We start from the raw sequence: 10,733 nt of genomic DNA on the forward strand, positions 1-10,733 counted from the left end.
GCCACAGCGGCAGGGGCCTCGGCTCTGCAGACCAGGAAGCCCAGTGACCCCACGCTTCCCTGGCAGGACGTGGGAGAGGCCGGCCGTGGCAAGGACTTCATCAGTCTCGGGCTTCAGGACGGGCACCTTGTCTTCAGGTGGGTCCAGGCACCTGGCCCTTCTTCCCTCCCCCTCCCTGGCCCCCCACACTGCTTCAGGGGCTCCCCCTCTGCTCGGTGCCACGGCTCCTCCCACGAGAAGCTGCAGGCCCCCAGCCGCACATGCCACCACCGTCTGCCCCAGCTCACGCTGTCTTGGGCCTGTGTGACTGCAGCTACCAGCTGGGCAGTGGGGAGGCCCACCTTGTCTCTGAGGACCCCATTGATGATGGCGAGTGGCATCGGGTGACCACGCTGCGGTAAGAGAGCCCGCCCAGGCCCTGGGGCGAGGGGCTCAGAGTTCTGCGGTGGGAGAGGACGCCGCCCACCACGTGCGTGTCTGGGAGACAGAACTTGAAGCCAGGGTGGATGAAGAGCCCACCAGCCCGAACACAGACTTCCAGGGCAGGACAGAACACCATGGGGGGGCGGGGGGCGGGGGGAGACAAACACCCGAGGGGACGGGTGACCGCTGGGGGAGGGGCTAGGAAGCTGTGTTTGTGGGGCCAGATCTCATCCAGTGGGGGGAAGGAAAGAGCGCCAAGCAGGGGCAGGACTTCCTGTCTGGCATCTCTGTGGCAAAGGGAGGGGGGACTCTTGGAACTGGTGGTGAGGGGCCCACCCCCGTTCCACCAACAGAGAGGGCCGGAGAGGCTCCATCCAGGTGGACGGTGAGGAGCTGGTCAGCGGCCAGTCCCCAGGCCCTAACGTGGCAGTCAACACCAAGGGCAGCATCTACATTGGTAAGTTCCGAGCTCGGGCCTCAGTGCAGGCCTCGGGCATCCTCCTCGGGGCAAAGGGAGGGCATGGGACCCCTGCAGAGCTAGGGCATGCCGCCTTCCTCAGCCCCTGGGCTCCGGGAGCTGACGGGCCCTGTCCTCTCCCCCCGCCCCCCCTCCACATCCCCGCAGGCGGAGCTCCCGATGTGACCACACTGACCGGGGGCCGGTTCTCCTCGGGCATCACAGGCTGTATCAAGAACCTGGTGCTGCACTCGGCCCGGCCTGGCGCCCCGCCCCCGCAGCCGCTGGACCTGCAGCACCGCGCCCAGGCCGGGGCCAACACCCGCCCCTGCTCCTCGTAGGCAGCTGCCTGCCCCAGATGGACTCCCGGGCAGCATCCCAGCCCCACGACATCGACTATATTATTATTAATATTATTATGATGAATATTTTGTAAGAAACTGAGGCAATGCCACGCTTTGCTGCTACTGCCCTGGGCTGGACTGGAGGGTGGGCACGCCACCCCCCCGTACACAAACACACCTGGGCAAAGCCGCAGGCTGGTAGGTAGGGCAGGTTGGATGAGAGCCGGTGCCTCAGAGGGCCGCCAGGACTTGCGGTCAGACACGGTGGCCGAGTGGGCTCCCACCTGTCACTACCACTCGAGAGCCCCTCCCCGCCACGGAGCTGGGCTGTGCAGTCTGGCAGCCCTCGGGCAGCCCTCAGTCCCATAGGAGCCAACCGCAGCCCGCAGCCTGGTGCCTCCCCAGCTCCCTTTGCCAGGCAGCTCACCCCTGGGCAGGCCAGCCCGCCACCGCCAGCCCGTGTCCCAGCCCCTTCCACCTCTGCCAAGCCAGCCGGGCCCCCTGCCCCTGGCAGCCTCCCCCTCCCACCGAGCCCTCCTGGCCCGCATCCCGCCACCCCCACCCCCACCCCCCCAACACCTGGCCCAGGGCCCCTGCCCTCAGGGGCGGCAAGGGAAACTCCACCCCAACTCTTCCCAGGAGCTGCTACAGGCAGAGCCCAGCACTGAGAGGGTCTCCCCACCCACACCAGGCCATACCCCACCCCCCCCACTGATCTGGAAGTGAAGGCCCAGGGGACATGGGGGGAGGAGGGCACTGGTGGTTGAAAAGAGTTAGTGCCTTGGGTGGGGATGCCTGGGAGGGACAGGAAGGGCACATGACAGCCCTGCCCCGTCTGTGGGGAGCCCAAGGGCCCATCTGGGGGCACGTGCCCTCCCCACCAGCAGCCCGCAGATGTGGGGTCAGGACGCCTGGACTCCGTGTCCTAGAAGGGACCCTCCTGTGGTCTTTGTCTTGATCTTTCTTAATAAACGGTGCTATCCCTGCCACAGCTGTTTCCTGCACCTCTAACTGGGGCTTGACTCGGTGGAACCCGAGAGGGGGCTGGACGGGGTGGCAAAGCCAGGCAGGTGAGCTGCGGGGGTGAAGCAATGCAGCTGCCAGGGAGTGAGGCCCCTGCTCCCCACCCTCCCCGGATCCAGCAGAGTGCCAGCGACCTCCCAAGCTTCGGGGCCACTTAGCCCCCATGTACCTCACGACAGCCACGAGGCAGGAGAGGAGCAGACTGAGCCTGCAGGTTTGGTGATGTGCCCAAGGTCAGGTGGCCCTCCTGGGGGTGGGGTGGAACCCGAAGTCTGTCTGACCCTAGAGCCCACTCTCCTGTTTCTGAAGCCACAGCCTCTAGGGATGTCCTCCCTGACCCTGGAAGGTTGGCCCACTGGGCTGCAGCCCCCCAGGAGCCACCCGGCCCGGACACAGGTAACAGGCAGTGCAGCCAGGGCAGAGGCCGTGGGCACCAGCCCGCCAGGCCAGCCAGCGGGACGAGCAGTAGCACCAGAGGAGGCCAGCAGAGGCTAGGACCAGCGAGGAGACCAGCGCCACGCCTCGGAGCTGGGGGCCTGCCAAAAGAAAGGGAAAGCCCACTTAGGCCCCAGCCTGGGCCTGCTGCCCCGTGCCTGTCATGTGGGGAGGGACAAGTGTGACCTTGGCGAGAGGAGTGGGAGCAGACAGAAAGCAAGAGCCATCTACCTCCCGGAGGAGCTGCTGTACCCTGCTGTTCAGGGGCCCGGCCTGCGAGGGGGGTCCTCTGGGCGGCCATCTGGAGAGTTCCTGCAGACCTGAGAGCCGGGGAGAGCATCGGGGGCTTGGACGTGGGGCCATCCATACTCCCTGCCTGGCTGGGCACCAGAGAGGGACCTGCAGTGGGAAATAATAGAGGAACACACAGAACTTTCCAGGGCTTGACTTGGGCTCCTTGAAGCTTCCCCAAACCTGTCTGAGTTTGTTACTATTAGTATTTCCATTTCACACATGAGGGAAGTGAGGCACAGAGGTTAAGTCACTTGCCTAGGTCACAAAGCAGGAAGTGCTAGGGGAGGACTTGAGCTCATGCAGCCCAGCTCCAGTGCCCAGGGTTTATAAATGGAGCTATTTCTCAAGAAGGAGGATGTGTCTGTACTGAGCATTCTCTGGGCACCGAGCACTGTGCTGGGTGCTGGGCTCCTTACCTGTGGTATTTCACTTAGTTTAGGACACTCCGAAAGGTTAGGTTTATCAGCCCCTTCAGCCAGGTGTTTTTTTGCAGTAAACAACCTGTTCAACAGTACATAGCAGCCCTGTTCGCAGGATGTGGCATCTTAGATTCCCAGGAAGCTCCTGGGTGGCCTATTCTGGTCCCCCTCTGTCCACAGAGGTCATTCCTGGTCATGCTACTCCCTGACTCTATGACCTTGGGCAAGACATTTCTCCTCCCCTAGGCCTCAGTTTCCCCATACATAAAATGTGGAGACAAGACTGGACAATGGTTTCCAAAGTAAGTCTTGAAGGTCCAACTCAGGTCCCTCGGTGGGACATCAGTCAGCCAGGGCCTGAGCCCCCAGGTCCAGTTAAATAGGGCATCTTCCCTTTTGCTGTCTTTGATCCTCTGCAAAATTTCACTTAGGAAAAGCTTCCACCACTGAAATATCATTTGGAAGCAGCTGGATTAGATCATCTCCAGCATCATTCCGGCTCTAACTTGCTCTGATCCTCAGATAGTCCGGCCTACACAGATTCCCCACTGCTGTGCTTCACCTTATTCTCTCCTGCCATGCCCCTGCCCCCAGCCTCCCCACTGAGGCCCTGCCCCCAGGGAAGGGGAGCTAGCCCCGGTTTCCCTCCTAGCTGCTCAGCGGGGCCCGGGCCGCACCCATCACTGACCTCTGCAGTCGGCTGGTGGCCAGGAAGCCTGGTCACTACCATCACCACAGTTGTCCACGCCCCAGCGATCGCACACACCAGGCTCGGGGGTATGCACCTGCCGTTCTGACAGCGGAAGTAGGCACCGCAGGCTCCTGGGGCCAGCAGGGGAGGCATGCGATGAGAACCCTGAGCCAGCCCGTGACACACAGGGACGCGTAGCCCTATAGTGAGGGAATGTGGGAGCTGCAGATGAAAGCATGGGTGGGTGTGTCATGGGAGACAGGTGTGTGGTCACCAGGATGATGCTGATGGCTGACATTTACTGAGTTCCTATCCCCGCGCTGGGCACGGCTCTAAGCACTCCACTCACACCCCAGCTCCTGAAGTTCTCACAATAACCCTACACAATAAACACTTTTACTACCTCCATCTCAGAGATCAGAAGACAGGCCCGGAGAGCTTAGTTCACTTGCCATCGGCTCTGCCTGGCCTTCTCTCCCCGAAGTAACTGCATGGTTCACTCCCTTCAGGTCCACACTCGAATGCTACCTGCCAGGGGCCCCTGAGCTCCACGTGAGAACAGCACGCCGCCCCCCCTCCCCAGCGCTCTGATCCTCCTTGTCCTGACTTCCATCCCTCTGCAGCACTCCTCACCTCAACAGAACATGGATTCACTCGATTATTTGTTTATGGTCTGAGTCTCCCTCATAACGTCAGCTCAGAGAGGACACGGACTTCTCTTCTGTTCATTGCTGTAGCCCTGGAGCCTAGAACAGCACCTGGCATATTGCAGGTGCTCCCATAACATTTGTTAAATGAATGAATATGCACGCAGGTGAACGAATTGTATGACTTGATGCGCAAGGTGTGCAGAGAGTTTGACTTACCCAGCATCTCATTCTGTGGAGAAAAGGTGTTGCAGGTGGGGTTGCCCAACACCCTGGCTCAGGGGTGGGCGTGGGAATCAGAGCGTTCCACTTCCTGGCCACGGAAGTGGACACACGACCCACATGACTAATCAGATTTGGCCCTGGCACTTTTGCTAGAACCATAAGAAAAGATGCTCACTCTCCATTTCGTTGAGGTTAGAGCTATAATGGTGACCATGGACTTGGAGCTGCAGGGTCATCCTGCTGCCAGATAGAAAGAGAAGCTGCCTGAGATGGAGGCCAAACAGACGCCCACAATGCAAAGACAGAGAACAAGGAGACAGCACCCAGGTGTCATTACTTGAACTGCTGGATGCAGCCATACCTGAACCAACACCTTAATATCCCAGTTGTAGGAGTCCCTCCCCATTCTCTTTTGGCTAAACCAACTTGAGTTGGGTTGCTTTTGTCTACAAATGAAAACGAAGACCATATAGCAGGTATGTAGATGTAAGAATGAATGTGAGAGAAAACACAAACAGTAGTGTGGTTATGTATGGGCCGTCATAGGTGGCTGTCAACGTAGGAGTGTGTGCATGAACCAGGCAGGCTGTGACTGCAGGTGTGAGTGACGGGGACTGTGCGTGTGGCCTAAGGATGTGAAATGAACCTTTCTTCATTCAAATGACAAACTGATCTAAGGAAGCCAGACCTGGGACAGAGCCTCGTCCCTGCCTCTTTTCAAGGAGTTCAATCCTGGGCGCCTGGGTGGCTCAGTTGGTTAAGCAACTGCCTTCGGCTCAGGTCATGATCCTGGAGTCCCTGGATCGAGTTCCGCATCGGGCTCCCTGCTCGGCGGAGAGTCTGCTTCTCCCTCTGACCCTCCCCCCTCTCATGTGCTCTCTGTCTCATTCTCTCTGTCTCAAATAAATAAATAAAATCTTTAAAAAAAAAAAAGAAAAAAATCTAAAAAAAAAAAAAAAGGAGTTCAATCCTGCTGAACACAGAGCAGCGGCAACATCCCGGGCTCCCTGGCTGACAGCTGCACCTTGCAAGCAGGCAAGGCCACAGGGAGAAAGAGAGCGAGGGAAAAGGAAAGAGAGGGAGGGAGGGAGGGAGGAGTTAATTCCCAATCAGCCAGTGAGAGCTGTTCGCAAAACATCGCAAAACATCGTAGGCCCCTGGGCATACTACAGCCTACAGGAGCCAGAAAGGAGACCCCAGGCACCACTGGTCTTGGCACTAAGGATTTAGACTCCAAATTTCATATAGTTCCTCCCAGAGCCAGAGACTAAGGGGGAAGAGAGAAAGAATCTAAAATCCAAAATTCAGGGGCACCTGAGCGGCTCAGTCGGTTAAGTGTCCAACTGTTGATTTTGGTTTGGGTCAGGATCTCAGGGTCCTGAGATGGAGCCACACAATGGGCTCCGTGCTGGGCCTGGAGCCTGCTTAAATTTCTTTCCCTGCCCCTGCCTCCCACCCCTGTTCTTGCTCGTGCACACGCGCTCTCCCTCTCTCTCCCCCCCCAAAAAAATGTGTTTTTAATTAAAAAATAAAATAAAATCCAAAATTCAGACCAGGCAACAGGCCAGGGGAGAAAAAGCTGGGGGCCTTGTCTAAAGAGACCATGGGACAGCCCGAGGGCTCTGCCCGACCAGCTCCATGTTAAAGGGCTGTCCAGGGCCTGGCTCGTTGAAGTCTAGTTCCTGGTGAGTCTGCTCGAGCCCTCACAGGGCCCCGCGCTCTAGTCTCAAAGTGCTCGCAATCCCACATTTAAATCCCAGCCTGGATATCTTGCCAACGGTGGCAATAAAGCTTCTCTGTGCTTTTGGCGTCTTCTGGGTTTTGACAGCTCGCCTGCTCGCCATCACCGGACACAGCCTCTGCTGCAACACAGGGGAGCGTCTCCGATCCTGGAGGAGCCTGCACGGGCTAAAGCCTTGAACTCAATTTGAACAAGAGGACGTGCTCTAGCTGCTGAAGCCCAGCCACTCCGCTTGTGAGCAGAGAGGCCTGGGCACTTTACCTAACCCCCCGAGCCTGTTTCCCACCCGGAAACATGAGCACAAGAAGACGGGCACGTGAGGCTGTGAGGAACTGACAGATCTGGCATGCCAAGGGCAAAGGCAATGCGTAATAAATGATCATTAACTACTATCAGTTCCCTTTCCTTGCTGAAGTGGGTATCTGTCACTTACAGTCACCAGAGACCCCACTCATCCCCTCTGCTTTCATCTGAAGGGCTGACCCAGGACAGAAGAGCCGTGTGTGAACTTGAGAGTGTGTAAGTTGTATCTAAGCGTGCAAATTGGCACTGTATGTGTATGAGGTGTGTGAGTGTGCAGTATGTCAGGTACGTGGGGTGTGTGTTGCAGTGTGTGAGGCACATGGGCGTGGAGTTGTGTAAATGAGTGCAAAGTTGTGGGCTGTATGCACATATACATGTGTGTGTGAGTGTGGGTGTTGGGGTGTGAGGTTTGTGGGTGTGGGGTGGTGTGAATGAGTGTGCAGGGCATGTGGGGGATGTGTAGTGTGAGTGGGGGGTGTGAATGAGTGTGCAGGGTGAGTGTGGGTGTGGGGTGTCAGGTGTGGGAGTGGGTGGGAGTGCGTGCGGGTGGGCGTCAGGGGCTGGTAGGGGGGCAGCCATACGCGGCCCAGGGAGTCAGATTTACGGGGTTGGCTCCGGGGGTCTGGATTGGCCCCTCCCGGGACTGCGCTCAGCCCGCTGCCAGTCCCCCTCCCCGCCCACACCCAGGCCCCAGCCCCCTAAACCCCCATCCTCTGGTGCTTCAGGTGCCACCCCAGTGACCCCAGCCCGCAGGTGCCCCCGGCTTGGGGGCCCCGGCCCCGGCCAACAGCCCCCACCCACCCAGCCGGAAAGAGGTGGCTTCTTCGCCCACGAAGTCCACGCGGGGCCAGGAAGGGTCGGGAGGACGCCACCGGGGCGGGGATGGTCAGGCCGCAGAGAGGGGCGCGGAGGGGCCTCGGCGCCCCCGGCGGGCCCTCGTAGAACTGCAGGTAGGACCCGGGGGCGCACCCGTCGGCCGGCGCGGGGGAGAAGGCGTTGGGCGCCGGGGACACTGGGGGCGCCCGGGCCGCCGCGGCCAAACTGTACACCAGGAAGAAGCGGAACTGGAAGGGGATCCTGTCGCCGGCGGCCGCCGCCCGCATGCAGAGCCCGCAGTCGTGTCTGGGGCCACGAAGTAGAACCTGCGCGAGGCGGAGTGCGAGCGCAGCCGCAGGCCGGCCCTCTGCCACGTCTGCCCGCAGAGGTCCACCAGGTCGGCTGCAGGGAAAAGCACGGACCCTGGAACCGCGCGGCCAGGTTCTGAGCCCTGCCCGCTGTGTGACCCCAAGTAAGTCACTCCCCCTCTCTGAGCCTCAATTTCCTCATCGGTAAAATGGAATGATTGCCCGACCTCAGAATTTTTGTGAGGGTTGAATAATTTAATTCGGGCCTCAGTCTCGTATTCAAAAACTCTAGGATGTGTTTCAGAATTTTCCAGATTTTAGAAAGATAAGGTGGGTAATACCGGAGATTATGTTGCAGCCCTCCATGATCAAGCACATTTTCTAGAGCAAGTCTACAGACGTAACCCTAAGCAGGACAAATAAATACAAGAACCAGACTCCTATCAGTTCAAGTCAAGTGTTGCCAGTAAATCAGTTAAGAAGGAATTTGGGCTTTCAGAGCTTTTCATATTTTGGAATTGAAACTAGAGGACTGTGGGCAAGTAAGGGTTCAGTGCTTAGGACAGTGCTGCGCATTTAATGAGTGTCACAGAAATGTTAGCTATTATTAGAATCTAATCCGAGGAGGGGTAGACTCAACCCTGGGCACCTGGTTGGGCACCTGCCCAACCCACAGCCTCTCCCTGTTGCTCCTTTTGATAAAAGAACCCCATTATCTCCCAGCTGTAGGTTGCTCTCTCCTGATCATTGGCTCAACCAAACTGCAATCCTAATTCAATTTGCAGGGTTTTTTAGGGATTGGCATGGGACCTGATTCTGGCCAATGAGATTGAAGAGGTTTGCTGAGGGCTCCTGGGAAAGGTTTTCCTTTCTGATTAAAAAAAAAAAGAAAGAAAGAAAGAAAAGGGAGAGCCATGTGATGAGGAGCCTCTTTCTTCCTGCTTTTGAAAGCAGTTGACTGAGGATGTGATGGCCAGCGCTGTAGTAGCCATCTTGCTAGGATGAGGTCATGAGACTCAGGGAAAACATTGACATGGTTGAGCTGCTAAATTAACCATTTCTGGAATCACTTATGGCCACTCTCCCTAATTGAAACAACAGATCCTTTTGGGTTAAGCTCTGTTAGTTTGGTATCTGTTACTTACATCCCAAAACATCCTCACTGCTGCAGAGTTGTTGTGAGGATTGAATGAGATAATGGGCAAATGATCAAACTAGCTCTGATTTTTGTTAAGGATGGAGAAGAGGAGGGCGCCTGAGTGGCTCAGTTGGTTAAGCGACTGCCTTCGGCTCAGGTCATGATCCTGGAGTCCCGGGATCGAGTCCCGCATCGGGCTCCCTGCTCAGCGGGGAGTCTGCTTCTCCCTCTGACCCTCTTCCCTCTCGTGCTCTCTATCTCTCATTCTCTCTCTCTCTCAAATAAATAAATAAAATCTTAAAAAAAAAAAAGGATGGAGAACAGAAGGTGGCTTTTCTGGTGCATGGTAGGGGCACCAGTAGATCTTGAGGACCAATCAGAATGTGGGTTTTGGGGAAGAAATTCACCATCAGGTCTCAGGATGTGGTAGCCTTTTCTCAAATCTGCACAGACCTGGTAAAGCCAGACCCTGCCCTGCAGGCCCACGGGGGAGGAGGGAGGTTTGGAGAGTGAATAAATTGAGCACCTTCTATGTGCCAGGCGCTAAATGTCTTACACATTTATCTCATCTTATATGCACAGTAATAATAGTCCCTTAAGGAGCAAGGGCCCTTATTCCAACTTTGCTGCTGAAGAAACAGACCCTGAGAGGTGGAGCAGTGATGTCACTGAGAGTGTGAACACAGACCGTCTGACCCCAAAGCCAATGGTCTTGTCCATTCCCTCCCCCCCCCCCACACACACACGCACACTCCAGACCCCTGTTTCTGGGTGACTTGGAGCTCCAGCCTCCCAGGGCGATTTGGGGTACCAAACAAGACTAGGCACAAGGCTTTCCAGCCTCTTCCAAGTCAAGGGGTCCCAGCCCATCATGGGGATACGGCGTCTACAGGTGGTAGGCTCTGACTCTCCTGCACACCCCAGCCAAGCCCCCTCCTACTCACCTGTCTCCAGAGTAGATGCAGCCAGGGCAGCCGCCCCCAGCAGAAGCAGCCTTTGGGGCTCCATCCAGGCCCTGCTGTGCCCAGCAAGGGGGCAGACCTGCAGAATCCTCAGTTTGGGGTCTTTGGGGAGACTAGGGTACGAGGGCCTGGAAGACAGGCTGGCAGGACACAAGGAGCAACGGGAGGGAAGTCCCCCAGCCCTCTGGTCTCTTTATAGTGATCTTTGTGCTCCAGATCCTTCTTCAGATCAGGATTGTGTCTAGGGTTGCCGTGGAGATTTGGGGCTGAGGCTGGAGCCCGGGGAAAGAAGGCGGGGAAGATGTCTGCTCACCCCCTGCCAGACAGGAACCGTGGAGACTCAGATCCGGTTCTCCCACAAGGCTTCTGGGAGGGGGACCCAGCGCCTCAGAGAGCTACTACTCTCTGGATAAGTTGACACCTTAGGACTGAGCTTGAGGGAGGCCCAGGACATCAAAGGGCAGCTCTGAGGGCCCTATAGAGGCAGCGAGTGGCGAAGAAGCACTA

General features: G+C 57.4%; 2 protein-coding genes across 2 annotated transcripts in view; one reads left to right on the plus strand and one right to left on the minus strand.

Annotated features, from left to right (window-relative positions):
- The window catches only part of HSPG2 (heparan sulfate proteoglycan 2), a 97,587-nt gene extending 95,374 nt beyond the window's left edge, over window positions 1–2,213 (plus strand). Inside the window, exons 106-109 of the mRNA XM_088022859.1 lie at window positions 67–137; window positions 314–397; window positions 777–880; window positions 1,049–2,213. Of these exons, the coding sequence (XP_087878985.1) occupies window positions 67–137; window positions 314–397; window positions 777–880; window positions 1,049–1,221 (432 nt within the window). The 3' untranslated portion in view covers window positions 1,222–2,213. The remainder of the gene's footprint in view (window positions 1–66; window positions 138–313; window positions 398–776; window positions 881–1,048) is intronic.
- A 352-nt stretch (window positions 2,214–2,565) lies between these two features.
- On the minus strand, window positions 2,566–10,272 carry LDLRAD2 (low density lipoprotein receptor class A domain containing 2). The gene is given in 8 exon segments (XM_088022860.1): window positions 2,566–2,783; window positions 2,914–3,081; window positions 4,084–4,159; window positions 4,162–4,217; window positions 7,804–7,850; window positions 7,852–8,122; window positions 8,125–8,220; window positions 10,209–10,272. Coding segments are annotated over 8 exon segments (996 nt in total).
- Between the last annotated feature and the right edge of the window lie 461 nt (window positions 10,273–10,733).

The sequence above is a fragment of the Eumetopias jubatus genome, unplaced genomic scaffold (genome assembly GCF_037043125.1).
Source record: "Eumetopias jubatus isolate StellerSeaLion01/CBP00866 unplaced genomic scaffold, mEumJub1_p1.0 scaffold_4, whole genome shotgun sequence".
In the NCBI taxonomy this organism is placed as follows: Eukaryota; Metazoa; Chordata; class Mammalia; order Carnivora; family Otariidae; genus Eumetopias; species Eumetopias jubatus.